This window comes from Rhinolophus ferrumequinum, chromosome 9, assembly GCF_004115265.2.
Source record: "Rhinolophus ferrumequinum isolate MPI-CBG mRhiFer1 chromosome 9, mRhiFer1_v1.p, whole genome shotgun sequence".
Taxonomy (NCBI): domain Eukaryota; kingdom Metazoa; phylum Chordata; class Mammalia; order Chiroptera; family Rhinolophidae; genus Rhinolophus; species Rhinolophus ferrumequinum.
Genome location: NC_046292.1, coordinates 6929984 through 6947216, shown reverse-complemented (window position 1 = coordinate 6947216; position 17233 = coordinate 6929984). Strand labels below are relative to the sequence as shown.

At 46.2% G+C, this 17233-nt stretch overlaps 1 protein-coding gene across 2 annotated transcripts in view; it reads right to left on the bottom strand.

Moving 5' to 3' along the window:
• The window catches only part of PEX14 (peroxisomal biogenesis factor 14), a 156080-nt gene extending 142990 nt beyond the window's left edge, over positions 1-13090 (bottom strand). Inside the window, exons 1-5 of one of the 2 annotated variants that reach the window (XM_033114728.1) lie at positions 12932-13090; positions 10244-10367; positions 9551-9584; positions 5778-5844; positions 3877-4119 (exon numbers count right to left, since the gene is read on the bottom strand). In XM_033114728.1, coding sequence (XP_032970619.1) covers positions 3982-4119; positions 5778-5844; positions 9551-9584; positions 10244-10367; positions 12932-12982 — 414 coding nt within the window. In that variant the 5' untranslated portion in view covers positions 12983-13090 and the 3' untranslated portion in view covers positions 3877-3981. Of the gene's footprint in view, positions 1-3876; positions 4120-5777; positions 5845-9550; positions 9585-10243; positions 10368-12931 lie in introns of those variants that run through there. The other variant, XM_033114725.1, reaches the window with a different exon arrangement.
• Positions 13091-17233: the final 4143 nt, after the last annotated feature.

Here is a 17233-nt window from a genome sequence, read left to right as displayed (position 1 = left end):
ATGGGCGCCCGGGTGACACTGACACAGGAATAGTGGGGCTCAAGGCCAGTGTTTTTCAAACTGCCACCGACCACTCACCAGTGGGTCATACGCTAGGACTTGTTTAGAATGAAACAAGGTAGAATGCATACAGGGAGTAAGGATACATATGGTTGCGTGTGTCAGGTGTGAAAATGTTCTTACTCAATGACCTGTGCTTGACCAGCGCCTCCTGACGACGGGCACTGCAGGACGTGCAGACTGCGACGGCCTCTGTGCCGCCTCCTGGCTTTTCCTCCCAGGTCCCACTTTCAGGATCACACACCCATGTGCAGACCCTCTTCCCCCAACTGAGCCATCGAGCAGGATCTGAAGCCACCAGCGCAAACCTACTAAAGATGACCAGGCTCTAAATGGAAGTAAAGCAACCAGAGAGCTGACAGCTCTTTCCAGAAGTGAACACTAGTGCTTTCAGCGTCCCACGTCCTGGTTCACACCCCTTCACAAGGGAAATCTCAGCCTTGAACTTCATCACAGGGTTGTTGTTTCAGATTCTAGGCAAAACACCAGGGCCTGAGGACCCCCAGTTCATACACTGCATGCTCTTAGCCCCTTTTTCTGTACCCAAACAATGTTTTCCCTAAGATGATTCCCACAAATGGTACTACACATTTTGAAACATACTCCAGACGAGTCATGGCAGCTCAGCCAGCCTCTTGCATCCTTTGTATACTCTGCAGACTTTTATTCGATGCCCTCGTTAAACGTTCCCAGCGCCTGGCATGTACATGGAGCCACGCCACCCACCCGACAGTATGGCTGCAGCCCAGCTAAGGGCAGGACGCGGGCTTCACACGTGGAAGCAAAGTACTTCCGGTGCGGTGAGTGTGCCAAGGTTTCTATGCTGCAGGTGGGTTTTAGGTTATTACTGCCTGTTTTCAAGGAGGTGGCGACATATCTTAGTATTTGAAGGTGAGGGCTCTAGACAGAAATCCTGGTTTTGCCATTTCATCGACCTTCTCTGTGGATAATGACAGTACCTGCTGCCTACGTCACAGATTGTTGTGAGAACCAAATAAGGTCCTATAAAGCTCCAAACACACGCGAAACGCACACCAGGCACTCATTAGGAACGGTTGTTAAGATGTCCTCAATCCTGACCTGCCCTCCCCTAGTATTAAGAGCTCCTCACTACGAATGCTGGACATCCCCGGTGAGAGCCAGGGAACCCAGGACGGGCTCCCAGCAGCACATCGGAGACTCCAGGGACAAGTACCGACCAGTGCCAGGCCCTATGCAAGGCCCCCAATGGTCACTGTTCACCACCCCAAAGTCTGCCCTCGGGGAGCTCATAGTCTAATGTGGGACAGGAATGTGTGCTTCTGAAAAGAGGTCCAATGGGAACTTCGATTAAAAGTTCCAAATCATTCACGCAGTACTGAATGATTTGGAAGAAAAGATCGCGTGTTCTAAAGGGCAGAACGAGGGCCCAACAGAAGGTAGGAGGTGGGAGACTCCCGTCTACATACAGAAGAAACCTGTAATAATCACGTCCAACAGCGGAGAGGGCCTTCTGACCCTGGAGTTCAGCAGAGCCTGGGAATCACACATCAGGGACGCAGGGGAAACGGTTCCAACTTGGTGGGGCGATGGACGAAACGACCTCTAAGGCTCCTTGTCGATTCCCTAATTCAGTCAAGAGAACGAGCATGTCCCGATTGACCTCTCTTGGATGTGGAGGTTTCCAGGGATCAGCTGTGCACGAACCAGTGTAAACCTCGCCCGGTGCATTCCGGCCGCTGCTGTGTGCAGAACGGATGCTCCAGAACTTCCCTCATGATTTCAGTAATAAAAAATTAACACAGGATCTTTTCTTTCAAGCTTTTTGAGGAATTGGTATACCAAGGAAGACAACGTATACTATGAAGGTAAATTGCCCCCAACTGGGTTCGCAGGCCACATGTATTTCAAAGACATCTGCTGCTTTACATGGTTAATCGTGTGGTTATGTGGTTAATAGGTCTAGTTCAAGTTCAGGTGAGTTCCCAGGACTCTGAGGAAGCAAGCCCATGAAAAACAGCCGTCTAGGATTCCTTTCTGCCAACTGTCACTCATAGACGGAATTGTAAAGGTTGAGTGGCATCACCTTGGACATTCCAGAGTAAACTAAACCCTAACCGGAAGAGGCAGCTCATGAGAACACAGGCAGTCGGATCAGCTGTTCCTTAAAAAGTCTGACCACCCAAGTTACAATCCTTGAAAAATGGAGGACCACTCGTCTAAAATACAAACAGGTCACACATAGATATGCCAAATAAACCAAGAGCACATGAACATCAAGTCAGTGTTCTCAGTGGGCTAGAAAACTTCATGTCAAAATGCCCACGCCAACCGGGAGGTGCCCTCTACAACCCTCATCAGAGAGAGGACACCCATGGCGCACACAGCTTCACCATTTCGAGTCATTTGTGTACTGAGTTTGTGGAGCTACAGAAATCTATAGAAATAAGATGCATTATAGTCCCCTGTCCTCTTACTGTCATATGAAACCTTGCTGTGAGGTTTTTTTAAACCCTACTTCACTGATAAGAACAGTTTCAGAAAGTCATAGTTACTGGAGTGGCAAAACCAAGATGCAATCTATTCGGTTGGTGCAATAGTAATTGTGGTTTAAAAGGTTAAAAATAAAGGCAAAAACCGCAATTACTTTCATACCAACTTTTGGGAAGTCCACAGTATCTAGTCTCCAAATTCTCCCATAGTATCTAGTGTCTAAGACCAAGAAAGCTTATCTGAAAACAAAATTGCCAACATACAGATCTTTGGAATGTACTGTACGGATGGAGCCTTTTCCTCCACCGATATGACACACAAATGTCCCCATTATTATCTGAGATGAAGGGATTCGCTCATTGCAGAGGTGGACGCTTCACCATGACCACGGCCTAGCACCTCCTTTTGAGAGTCAGACTTTGGGGTGTCTTCTGCTGATCATATTTGGGCATGGAGGGGTATACCTTCTCTCCCAATGAACGCCCTTTTCTCTCTCGCCCCCTCACAAATCGGCGCCCCAAATGTATCCAGAGTCTCTAGTGGGCAGTAGATCCTGAGCAGCTGGTTAAGCTCTTCGAGCTTCAGCTTGCTCATCAGTAAAATGGGGGATAATCAGATACACCCTGAACAGGTGGGGGAAATCCGGTGGGGCACATACGGAGCACGCAGGCTCTGTAAATGCCAGACCTGTTTCTTTACCTCTATTGCCCCAACAGGGAAGGGGCACGGCCTGGCCTCTAAGAAACCCCAAAGAGAAGACGACAGAACAGGGCTCCCAGAGGCATCATCTCTCACAAACTAAGGCAGAGGACAACACGCCCAAGTGTCTGGAGTATGAGGCCAGGTTTTCCTCTCAAGCAAAACTTCCTCCCAGTAGAACCACAGTTGAATTATAAATTGTCCTTTTAACTGGAAAAGACACGTAAACTGTTTTTGGAGAAAACCACCTTTAAAAAGTAAAAAGGACCACTTCCCAACGTCCACCTTTTTACCTTGTGATCACAAGTGACATGGGTTTAAAACACTGACAGTCGAAAGAACTAAATGAATATAGCATTATTTATCTCTCAGGAATTGTCGTCCTGAAAAATTATATAAAAGAATAGAGAAATACTATGATTTTTGCTTGGAAAAAAAAATCAACCATATTTAAATGCTAACACAGTTTTATTAATTGCAACAGATATCATTTCCAATATACACCATTCAAACACAATCCTTTTTTACGTGCTTCAGTAAGACATGGGAGTATGTGGCTTAAGAGTTTCCCGTTCTCTTTTGAACTAGCTTTTGCGGTCCATTTTGGAGAATGCAGCACAAAAAACCTCCTGGCGTTTTTTTGTGTTTTTTTTTAATCTCCACTTATCCCCTCAAAATTCTCTTTGTGGCAATATATATTTTTGGTGGTTCTACCTGCTAAAGGCTGCTTTTTCCAAACGGTGACAGAGTTTAATTCTCACTTTCCATTACTTCAGCCTCTGCCGGCTGCACTGAATGGTTTTCATCCTCTAACTTCTTTTTCTTCTTTGCTTTTCGTTCTAGGTTAAATTGGGCGATCTCTTCATTTTTTTCTGTGATGTATCTTAGCTACAAAAAAATAAAATTGTATTTTTATCTGGTTGTAAAGCCATTTTACAAGCCTAGGGGCAAAAAACAAAAAAAACAAACAAAAAAAGCTACACCCCTTTCCAATCACTCCCACCCAAAGAATTTGGGGGGAAAAGACTGGGTTACATTCCTTAGAGTTAAAGAGAACTTCAAATTTTTTCTGATAGAAGGAATCAACTATAAAAGTCAACTCAACTGCCGTTAACATGTCCCACCAAACAGGTAGGAGTTTCCTGAGTAACCAATGGATTCAAACTTGGAGCTTGCAGAAGGAGCATGTCAATCACACATACGAAGCACAAATATAGTCAACACCCCCCTAAATTTATCCAACTAAAATTGCTGCGCAACTGGTCTGTACCAGACACTAGGGATCCAAGGTAAATAAGGCCCCTGCTCTCGGAAAATTGAGTCACAGGCTCAAATGTTGCTGCAAGTCTTCAGTAATAAGTTTCTGTCAGATGAAAAACAAATTAAGGAGAGTCCAAAATAAGAACAATATTCTGAAGTAAACAAATACGGAATAAGCAGATCACTTCGCAATTAATATTCTAGAGGACTCGCGCGGAGCATCCCTTTGCAAGAGAAAGAAACCGCTCAGTGCAGCTGACCACGTAACAGTTATGACACAGAATTTATGAAGAGAGAAGTGTCTTTTCCACGGATATATAGCACCATCAGGCACCTTAGCTATTTCACTTAGGAATCGTATTATCCTTGACCTTGACTTCAACTTTGGAGGAAAGACGTTAGAAGAGCCTGGGAGAAACAGCACTAGATTCAGGGTTAGGTTAAGGTATGGCTGTCAACCAGAGAGCTTCGTATTTAACTGGAAAGTTACTAACTCCAGTTGCCTCGCCTATAAAATGGGCTATTAAAGCCTCATGGGGTGGTCGTGAGGTTTAGAAAATATATGTAAAACATCTATAAACGCCCCCTGTAAATTGCCAATTGCTATACAAATTCATTCATTCAGCAACTACTTATTAAGCACCTACTGTGTGTCAGACTCTATTCTCAGCACAGCAGATGGAGCAGAAAAGAAAGAGACAAAAATGCCTGCCCTAGTGGAGCTCACTTTGCGGGAGGAACATAATGAAGTGTTCTAAGTGCTAGGACTGGACTAAGTCAGGAAACCTCACAGGCGTCCCAGGTCTGCCACTGGCCACAGCCACCAGCCCGGGACGATCACACCGGTAAAATGAAGGCCTGGTCAAGTTGACTTCTAGACTTCTTTGAAAAGATAGATTTCCTGCCCGTGCCAGCTATACAGATACTCCTTCCATAGCTGGCCCCTCAGGAAAATTGTGGGCACCGCAGTGAAACTATCCCCATACACTCTGGCTTGTGACCTGACACCATGCTGTAAATGAAACATGGGACCAAAGTTTTGAGATATTACAAAAAAGGCAAACTATGAAATCCAGAGAGTGCTGATTAGAAAATTTCAAATTGGCTTGGCAAGATCTATCATAATGAAAGAAAGACTATAAATTACGGGCAGGTCTGAGTGGTTGAACCATCTCTCGTTTTTAATGCAAGGTGCCCTGGGGAATCACTTCATGGCTGCAAGTGATTAATTGGGAATAATGTATTCTGATGGGAAAGGGGAGTGCGGAAAGAAATTCATCTCTCACCAGTGAATTACTCCTCCTGGCTAAGAGCTTCACATCTTCCGTGTTAATTGTGCTTCTTTTCGCGTGTCTGTAGAAAGGGCAGAGACAATTCACCAAAATGTTTGGTATTATTTAAAGTTTTGATGAAACGCAAAAGTTCACGGTCAGACTTCAGGCTAGCAAGGATCTCTAAGTAGCCCATCTTTTCAGATTAAGGTCATTAAGCAAGAGTGACACAAAAATGAATGGAGTGACTAGCCAAGATACCAATTAAATAGAGAGACAGAGAAAGCAGAAGACCATCTGTCCACCTCCACCGAGGGCAACGGCTGCCTGAAGACTACAAGCACCGAGAGGAGTCTGAGGCGTTAAACCTTCCCAAGGGACTTGTTTGGCCACTGGTCACAGCGACCCCACGGAAAAAGCAAGGTCACTGTACCCCTTTAGTGAAAAGAGAAAATGGCACAGAGCCTCACAATACAAAGACCACTTCTGCTTAGAAGAGACAATAAACAGAAGAACAAAGAGAATTTCCACAAGGCATGGCCTCACTTAGGCTCTTCAGCAAGGGCTAAGTTACAGGAAAAAGCTTATGCGAGAGCCTGATACCCCACTGCCCAACAAGGAGGTGATGCATTTCCCCCCCCCCAACAATAGCCTCGTTCGAACAAACATCCTTTAAACCGGTGTCTGTTTCTTGTTCATCATTTGGACTCAAATTCCCACTCCAGTCCTCTTCTCTTTACTGAAAAAGGTAATTTGAGATAACAAGCTCTATTCGATAATTTGTCACTCTAATTACACCTTTTCTTGCCATTGCTAACTTCCTCCAAAACTAAGTAAAAATAGGTATCCTTTGTATCTTTAATTACCAGGGAAGCAGCCAGCACATAGTAGGTCCACACTGAATAGCTGTTGAGTTAAAGTCACACAGAAATTATACTCTATAATTTAGCCAAATTAATCCTTCACATCCTGCTAAATGTGCAAATATCACGTGTCATTGTATCATGTTTGACAGTATCTGCCTGTCCTGAGATAATATCCATTTCAGGAGATAACGTCTAATGAGCCACCTGCAAGGACCAGGATAGAGAGGGGGAAAAGGTTAGACAGAAGGTGATACAACAGCAGTCACATAGTATGAAGCCAGTCCACAGGTGTCCTGGGTGGAGGATGCTAAGTGCCAAGGGGACAGTGTGGCCCCGGCTCCATCCGCCGTCAGGCAGTAAAAGGAAGGAGCAGAAGGAAGCAGCAGCACTGAACTATTTTACAGAGTAAGGTTCACAAAGAAGTGTTTAGGAAACAACAAAATCAATCGTCTCCACCACTCCGCTTGTCATCTAGTGTGTCTGCCCCATATTTAATGTTAACAGTTTCCTAAAAGGAGGGGCGGGTATATTCTATGCGCATCAGAGACTCGCCTAAATCAAACCTCTCACTCCAGGAAATCACTCTAAGAAAAATAACACAGCAATTTTTCATGTGACTCTTTTAGCGACACAGGTTTTAAAGATTATTCCCAAAATGTTTCTAGAATTTACTTACTATAGAATATGTATCTTCTCCAATATATGGTGATGGAAAGAGAACCGACTCTGGGTGGCGAACACACAAGGTGAGATACAAATGATGTATCACAGAATTGTACACCTGAAACCTATGTAACTTTACTAACCATTGTCACCCCCATAAACTTTAATAAAAAAGAAAGAACATGTATCTTCTTCAGAATGTTTCATCTTTAACATATTAACAATATTAGGTGACCAGAGATTTCAAAGCTAACTAAGGGAAATTCATAACTTAAATTGAGAGATGATTTTCCAAAGTTTGATTATTTAGAACGTATTTTCTCATGAAAACAATATTACATATACTAGCTATGTTCCCAGCCAGCCTTCAAAGGCTACTTAACATATAGTTGACCTGAAACAGTACATGTTTCAGACTTCTCATAGTAATCATAGTTCTAGGAATAGAGACTGGAGGACGGAAAACTCAAAGCCACCGGATAAGTACAGGCGACCTTCTGGGAATGTCAATTTCTTTCAGTGATAAACTTTAAAACAGGACTTTTTATTTGCAAGCATACTGGAATATTATGAAAACCAACGTAAAATTAAGACAAAGGATGACTCTTCAAAGAAAATCTGCTCTTGCGTTCACTCAGGGTTCTTGGGAGAAAGCTGGAGGAGCCCTGGATGGAATCCACACTTGGACATGGCAGCAGATGAGGCATCTTACAGTTAGTGGAGACTCCGACGGGCTCGCTTAGGGAACGGCAGCTGACACAACCTTTACAGGCTCCTTTGTTTAAAAGATGATGTCCTTCCTCGTGGAGCTTACAGTCTAAGTGACACACACACATACACACACACCACTTTCTCCACTAGTACCCAGCAAAAGAAAATCAACCTCTTAATGTAATTATAAAAAAACAAAAACAGAGTACCTGAAAGCTTAATGTATTATAATGCTAAATGTTTCTAATTTCATTTTTATTTCTAGTAGTTTTGCAGAACATTTTAAAGTGTTCATTGTCTTTTCCCACAGCTAACACAGAAATGGCAAAAAGAAAAAAAAAAGTCACAACTTACTCGTGGCGGGCAGAGGCCGGAGATGCCAATGACCTTACAACGCGCAGGACAGCCCCACGACAACAAAGAATTACCTGGTCCAAAATGTCAACAGTGCTGAGATAGAGAAAACCTGCTCTATATTGATAAAACTCTATGTTCAAATCAAATCATCGTTTACTTACTTATTCACATGTTGTGTCTCCCTTTGTAATAAAAAGAGTTGGATTTTCCAAACATAAATAAATAACTGGCAAGTAAAGGTGATAAATGTATTTCACAGGAGATAAAGGTAGGGGTATTAGAAGGAGACATGTAAGGGTCTTAGAAGCAAGGAATGATTAACAAGGAATAAACCAGATGAGCTATCAGTATCACATATTATCTTACCCCTTTTGACCAAGTGGAAGATGCGACGCGGTTTTTAGGGATTCATATATACAGGAATAGGAACGATTTAGAGCCTGCCCTCTGAGAACCTACTGCTTTAATTCATTCAAAACATTCACCCGAGAAACAAAGAGCTAATAGGAGCGAGGTGAAGAGCAGGGGATGTGGGAGAGGCTGGCACCAACTCAGAAGTGGTAGCAAATTAGCAAGCTTTAGCCCGTTCAGGCCTTAGTCATTCCAAATGTTTCATAAAGGCAATTCGGTGCAATTGTTTTCAATTACCTGAGGTACTAATTGAAGAGCTGAGCATAAATCACCTGTAAAAGCTAAAGCTTTACCAGCTGAAAGCAAGTCACCCTCTTTTCAAGGAGTGCTTGTCTCACTGGGAACAAACCAGCAAATGCAAGCCTGATGTGGCCACGTGCGTGCTGTCATTATCCGGCCACCTGCCAGCGATCGGCGCCTGGAGCCCAGTGCAGGCCCAGCTCGGCGCGGGCCCAGACCTTGCATCACACCATCCTGCAGAAATGGTCCTAAAAGCACGCAGGCCTTTCAAACCTGGAACTGAATAACTTCGGCTCTTTTAATAAAAAATGCGTGGGAAACTTCAAAAAAATGCCAAATCAAGTGTGAATGCACGTGATTAAAGCAGATGTTATATTTTTGCAGAATCATGATTAGAGAATGAGCCTCCACAGAATACAAAAAAGAAAAAGGAGGGAAAAAAAAAGAATAGCTAAAGTGCTCCTGAAATACACCACCAGATGGAGAGCCTCAACCGAACGTGAACAAACACAGCAGCAGATAATCAAGCTCTTTACCCACCTTGCAAACATTTCAAGGTCTTTGGCAAAATTTTCTGAAAGAGAAAAAGAGATGTGCTTTAGCTACCCCTCATCGCAAACGTATTTCAGAAGGAGGAAAAGTGAAATCTCAATTTCTACAGTAAGTACAGTGACTAATACAACACTCCCTTGAAAAGGTGAGAGGAGAAACTTCCCCAGGCACCTTAGCCATTTGCTTCACTATGACCTTGTCCTTTCTGGCACCCTTCACCCTTTATTACAAGCTATCTGGTCATTGTGGCTACACCTTTGGTTCCTAGAAACCACCCCTTAACTTTAAATTTTGCTACAGGTCAGGGCTTGCGAGGCGAGGGCATTCGTTTCCTGTGAAGTCAAGCAAATACCACTGCCACGAGTTCAGCTGTCCAATAAACTACTGGTGACATAAAAATGTTATAAAGCGATGAAATATAAAATTTAATGTCTAAGGTTCCAGGCAGTTTAAAACACAATAAAGTAAAGGTGTTAATGCCCCAGTGTTAGTGTAATAGAAAAAAATAGTTCTTTCTATGAAGTATCCAACTCTGACAGCCGAGAACAGAACTGTCACGGGCAGTGTCCAGTGATAACGGTCCGTGGGGAGATGCAGCACAGCACCCGCCCACCCGTTTCTCCCAGGCAACGGCAACCTTTGGGGCGTCTGCACACATGCACGAGGGCCGGGGCTCCATACCGCACTGTCGGAACGTCACCTCCGAAATCGCTGCGACGGTCTGTTTGCTGAGCGGGACCTCCCTGTCCGAGGCAACCTCCTCGCAAAGACAGCCCACAGTGTAGTGGACGGCTGCCTTCAGCCTCTGAAGCAAAAACCAACATACCTCATGCGGGAGGTTGCAAAAGAGAGCTTTGCACATCTTAAAAAATGAAGATCAAGGAGAGGGTCTGCTCTGCCGCCTTCCTGCAGCACTCCCCACGATGGCTCAGTGACTTTTCAAGTGTACTGATAAATTAATGAGGCCCTCTGGAGTGTGACTTGTGGAAACATTACTTCCTAGTTAATGGTTATGATTTAGGTCAAGTAAAGATAAGGAATGACGATGGCAGGTCAGCGAGGAGAGAAGTCAGATGGCACTTGCAAAGTGACTTTGTGCTCAGTCCACAAATGCGTTATGTGCCAAGTTCCTACTGAGTAAAGGCACATGCTAGGTGTTTGGGAAACAATGAAAAACCAGATGGGGATTTTGCATCCTGACCAGGTTGATCAAATAAACACCAAAGGTCCCCACACCCCTGCTGCAAGTCCCTGCGAGCCCCAGGCCTGCAGGTGACATCAGGACAACACCGGAAAGGCTCGTGAGGACTCGTCTGACCCTCCTTTGAGGGCTGGGTTGCTAGCCCACCTCACAGGACCCCCGCGGCTCCTCAACAACCCTTTTTGATACTAGGAAATATCTCTTCCCCATGCAAAGGAGTAAAGAAGCAAAACAGACTAAGCCAAGGTCTGTCTCATGTCAACAAACTCGCTGAGTCCCTGTATATGTTCCCGTCTGCACTGGAGATGGAGCTGAACTGGACATGGAGACAGCATAAACGCTATAGAAAGTGTTCACAACACAGGCAACAAGAGGAGAAACTGCAAGAACACAAGTCCAGGACCCCAGAGTAGAGGCCAGGCAGAGAAGCGGGCACCTCCCTTCCTTAGTTTCAGATCTCACAAGACTAAGTAAGCTGAGGCCTTCAGGGGGAGGGGACATCACCCTGGGAGGGATAAAGGCCCTCCAATGTCATCTTTTGTCAGTATGTGTGGGGATGCGGCAGGGGTGGGGACAGGAATCCTTCTGAATGTGCCAGGCAGTTTTCTCTGTCCCTCCTCCCTCCATGTGCCTCCTGGACTGGGCTAGGGGACTTCTTCAATGTCGCAGCCACTTAGAGGCTAAATCACTACACTCTAAACTCATCAAGGACAGGACCCCGTCAGTTTTGTTCACCACGACCCACCTAGTGCCAAGGACAGCTGGTTGAATGATGCTCAGCCTGCTCACCGCTGCATAGACAATGAGGCTCAAATTTCTCAGCCCTTCTTTGCAGCCTCACTCATGTAATCAGTAAGCATTTACTGTGTATTGAGGGCCAGGTTCCATACTAGGGGCTGAGAATACAAAAATGAAAAGGACAGCGCCCCCAATCTCCAAGAGTTCATGTCCCATCACACCTCTGCCATGAATAGACTCTTCAAAACCACCAACGTCATGAAAGACAAAGGAGCTGGAGAATCGTTCCCGGGAAGACCAAAGAGACAGGACTACTGAACGCAACGCATGAGCCTTGACTGGGTCCCGGATGAAGGAAGAAAGACCAAAGAAACATATCTGGGACAATCGGGGAATTGTGAACATGGACTGAACACTAAACAGAAGGTTATCAGTATTAAACTTCCTGAGTGTGATACTGGAGCGTATGCTGGAGAACGCCCTTGTCGTTGGGAGATGCGTATTAAAGCATTCAAATGTAAAGGTGAAATGTCAAGATATTTGCAATTAAGGCTTAAAAAGTTCATTAAAAAGGAGCAAGGGAGCAACTACAGCAAAATGTTCACATTTGGTGAATGGAGGTGAGGGGCATATGGGGGCTGAGTACACTGGTTCTTGTAACTTTTTCTGAAGGCTTGAACTTCTCAAAATAAAGGGAGGGGAAATGCAAAACTTCGTAGGACGGCAACTCCCGTGTACTGAGCTCACGCGCGTCTCTCAGTTGTTCCTCGTTACGCCCTCAAGACTCCGCCACACTCATTCCCGGTGTTCATCAAAAGGCGGCCTGCAAGCCCGCAACTCCCCCGACAGGAGGGTAGGACCACGCTGATTTTCCACGTAAGAAAACTGAGTTGGAGCAGAGTCAACACAACCCTCTGGGTGGCGGGGCCGAGATGCGAACCACACCCGGAGGATGGGCCTTGGAACCGGAATCACAGGTTTGCATCTGGGCTCGGAGGCCGCCTCCTCCTCCGCAGGACGCAGACTGCAGCGCCAACATTTCAGAGCTCGTGCCGCGTACCGGGCACCGTGCTAAGCGCTTTGCCTGGATTCCCTTCAGGGCTCACCCCCCATCCTCACAACATCCCCGTCTCGGTCGGGAGACTGAGGCTGTCGCAAAGCCCGAGCGCGAGCCCCGGCCGCCACACACAGGGGCGCGCCACACTCCCCAGGAATCCCGTCCGCCCGCGTTACCGTGGAAACCGCCTCCCAGCACCCCCCGCGGCAGCCGAGCGGGCGCAGGCGCCAGGCGTCGGAGGCGGCCCGGGCGCGCCCTCGGCCCCTGGGAGGCTGGCACCCGGGCGAAGCCGGGCCGAGGCTGCCAGGGCTTTTTCCCTTGAGAAACTCACGCCGTCCTCCCCCTGCCCAGGCCGAACGCGGCTTTCCTCTACCTGTTGATAAGAGAACTGCTGCTGCTCGTCGGCCCCCTCTTCGTCCTCCATCGCAGCAGCCAATCCAGGCAGGCGCGCGAGCGCTGAAAGAGGGGTCGGCGCAGTCCGATTTTCCCGCCGCGGCTTCCGGCGACGGGTCGCGCGGAGGGACAAAGCGCGCAGCTCACGCTGCCTCCCGCGCGCCCCCCGGCGGCCGCTCTGGGAAGGGCCCTTCTCGCTCTGTCTGCCCAGGCCGATCCCCTGCTTTACTCGGTGCGGGGGCCGGGCCCCCCAAGCCCAGCTCCGTGTGGACCCCAGAGCCAGCTCAGTGCCAGGCACAGTTAACACCAGCGCTCGGAAAGAATGTGTGTGTATAGGGGGGACGACATTGTTCCGCCACGTTTCTTTATTGTAACTTCCATGCAGCTCCAACTTCCGTATGTCTTGCAGAATCCACTGAGTTTTCGTAATTCTGTCACCAACGGTACTGTCACAAAATCAGACCATGGATAAACGCTTGATTACTGCTCCATTCAGCGAATAAGTCGCTCACCTCATTGCCTTGGACAAACGAAACCCAACCTTGGATCTGGACTGCTTCCGAAGTTTTTCTTCAGTTCTTTCCCGAATGTTCAAGTGTTCAGTACTGGAGGAATATTTCCCCAATGTTTTGTACTAGTCACGGCGTAAAGGCTCCAAGCAGTGTTCAAGTCTAACCTGAATAATTCACGTTTCCCCCATCACTTCCGTAAGGAGACAGTCAACACCAAATCAAAGCCTGATTGGTAGTATTTGCCGACTTCAGTGGTGTCAATACTCCATCATCGCCAGTTTCAAACCACCCATGTGGACTCACTGATCTCAGAATTGGGAAGAGATGCAGCGCATCCACCGTACAGAGAAAATAAATGTAAACGATGTCGAGAACACACAACAGAAAACTGTAGTAACATGGTTAAGAAGTAATGAGTCTTGAGTTTTTATTATCTTTGTTTTTAATACAATTTATTTAAGCCTAAGTTTATGTAACTCTAACCAACTGAGCTAACCGGCCACCCCTATGTAACTTAATTTTAAATAATGACTGTCTGTCTCTGGTTTTAGTACTCCTGAAAATTCAGAAATCAGTTCTCAGCTAGGGACTGGCTCTGGCACACCACTGGACTGGCACCAAGTAAACGTTCATTAAATCAAAGTTTGCAAGAATGCACGGTTTTGTGATTAGTTGTTAGATAAAGACATGAGTGTCCATGTCGCTTAACTGAGTTCCGGTGAGAACCCCAATGTCAGGTGCAGCATGGGTGTGTGTGTTGCAGGAAAAGAAAATTCTTTCACATAGGAAAGAACTCAAACGTGAGCCGATACGGTTTAAAGTGAAACTATGTTTATTTAGCAGAGCGTAAGAACACCCAGGCCACCCCATAAACAAGTGTCGGTCTCTAATCACTAGTGGAGGAGACACCCGCTCCATCTCCTGGGTTCGGATTTCTATGTGGTTTTTTCTTCCATGGAAAGTTTATTGGTATGGGGAGGAAGGAGGATAGAAGACCAACAGTAAGTTTATCTTTAACTTCAGTAAGATGCCGGAAGAAGAGGGGCAGGTTGGTTTTTAACTCTTGTAAAGCACAACCTGTTTCATTTGCCGTGGGCATAACTGCGGGCGTGGTCCTAATGGAGAGATGGCTCCGTGTCTTTCACTAACGTCTGCCTGGGTTCTGTGAATTGGAGCACGTAGGCAGCAGGCTTGGAATCCAACGTCTTAGTTCCTTCTGTAATAATCGTCCTCGTGCCCCTTCCCTGTATTAGGTGCTCGCTAACATTGAAGATCTGAATCTCAGCAGCGTCTCCATGAGGGGACGACAAAGCAGAGGCCCCTTAATAACAAGCAGTCCAGGACCTCAGAGCATCAGCAATCCAAGAGCCCCCAACTTTTTAAAAGAAACTAGACTTAGTTATATATTTCCTAAGCCTCACTACAGTCATCAGGGGGGAAAAATTAGGTTAGTGCAAAAGTAATTGCCGTTTAAGCTTGAAAAAAAAAAAAAATTACAAAAACCGCAATTACTTTTGCACCAACCTAATAGCACTTTGGAACCTCCTCACGCTTATTTTACGGTTGGATGTTTTGTTTTGAGTTACGTGTGGGGGTGAGTACGCACAGAAAGCTTGTCACTTAGAGCCTCTGAGGTCTTAATCCACCCCAGTTTTGCCTCTATTCCCAACACCCTCTCACTCTATGTTAAAATCCCTTGCCTTTCTTGACACATGTGAAACTACAGAAGAAGGATGCTCGTTGTGTATGTTTATTTGTGCTTAATGGGAAGAAGATACAGGCAACCTCCAATCTTACTACCTCTGTGGAGAAAGTCAGGGATAGAGGAAAAGGCGAGAAACTGCAGATGAAAAATCACACAGAGATTTCCTTTTGACTCTGCTTCACCCAGCAGTTGCCTCACATCTCAGCTGAATCCTAAATGGCAGGGGCTGAGGAGGCAGACATTCAACATATAAAGTTATTTGGACGTGATTATTCCCAGAACCTAAGGATTTTATTCTTCCAAACAACCTATGTCATGCAGGGTGTCATGCAGGGTCTCAGCTCCTGCTCCCCACATAAGAATGCAGGACATGGTGAGGCCAAAAAGGAACACTCACGGAGCCATAAATGGGGGAGTCAGACCACTATATTCTCGCTGGCGGCTGGGTTGGAGATACAAGAGGCAGGAGCCACATGATCCGCAGCCTGCCGTCCGCTTCTCTGCCAACCAATCTCACTTGCTAACTGCAATCCACCCTTCCCAGCCACTATTTGCTTGCTAGCCCCATTCCGCTGTTAGTGTAGCCACGGCAGTTATATTAATGGCCAATGGCTCACTGGTTACAGCTGACGGCCAACTAGCCACAGCTGATGGCCCTCCAATCACATTTGATGGCCATTTACTACCTGAGCCAGCACCTTTCCACCTGAGGCCGAGAGCCTGGACACTGCACTCCTGGCTCTGTACCCACAACCTACAAATGGTTTTGGGAAACACTGCGGTCTAAAGCATTTGAAGCGCCGGTTTATAGAATGATGTCCTCCATGACATTAAGTAAAGGAAAACAACTTGCAAATCAGTGTGTATAGAATAATCTTATTTTTGTTTTTGTTTTTTTGTTATTGTTGTTTTTAAAGAGCATATGTATCTATATAGGGATGTGAGATATTTGAAAAGAATAACTGGCTGGAAGAATACATGTCAAACACAGTTAACTTTTGAGCAATGGGTTGAAGAAAAGGCAGATAAGGGCACTCACATTTTTCACTTTGTGCATTTCTGTAGTCTGCATTTCTAAACAAGCATATATTTCTTTTATAATTAAAGGTAAGCACATACGCCACTCCTCTTCCACAGAAATCTCCCCAACCCAACGTGTGTAGAGGACAGAGACATGGAGAACCTCTTTCTGGAGGCATGGGCCTTCTGATCCATTTACACTGCATCTGAGATGACACGTGCCTCTGGCCCCTTCTCCCCACTGCTCCCTCGGGGAAGCCCAGTCTCCAGTCTCCTGGGGCGGTCGTCAGTGCCATCTGCCTTTGCTTTAGCTGGCAGACTCTTCTCTTCTGTAGCGGTCCTGCTGCCTAAGGGCTGCAGCCATTTGGTCTCCAGCGGCATGGTATGTGGTGGGGGGCGGGGGTATGGAGGGGTAGAGTAGGGTGGTGAGGGGGTGCTGAGCTCCAGGCCTAGGGCCAGACCTTGGGTTCAGAGCCCAGCCTCTCTCAACAAGCTTTGTGACCCTGAACAAGCCACAGAACCAAGGGGGGGACCAAACCTCGGTCCCCTCATTCATAAAGTGGGAGTATAGTACCAACCTCACAGAGATGTGAAGTTTAAATGAGAGGTTTAAATTGCCTCACATAAGTGTTCAAGAAATACTAACAATTATTTCCCAGGCAGTTTCTATGTTCTGTACCTCACAGGTTATCTCATTTTAAACCAGTAGTTTCCCAGGGCAAAAGACCATTATTCTAGTGATGTGTGGAATACCCAGGCACTTTAGAGTGAAGAGAAAGGCTCAGGGCAGAGGAGTTACACGGAACATGGATGTATTTGGTTGGAAGCACTTTTCCTGGATGAAGAACTAACCACACACGCTGGCCACTAGGTGTCAGCATTGCACCAGGCCATGAAAGGAGGCGGGTCCTGCCGCTGGTGATCACTGCAGTTAACACAATGCTTCTGCTTCTGGCTTTGTTCTAGGTGCCCATGGTCTATCTCAACTACCCCCAGAGATAGGTACTATTACCCCGTTTTATGGATGAGGGAGCAGGGTCACAGA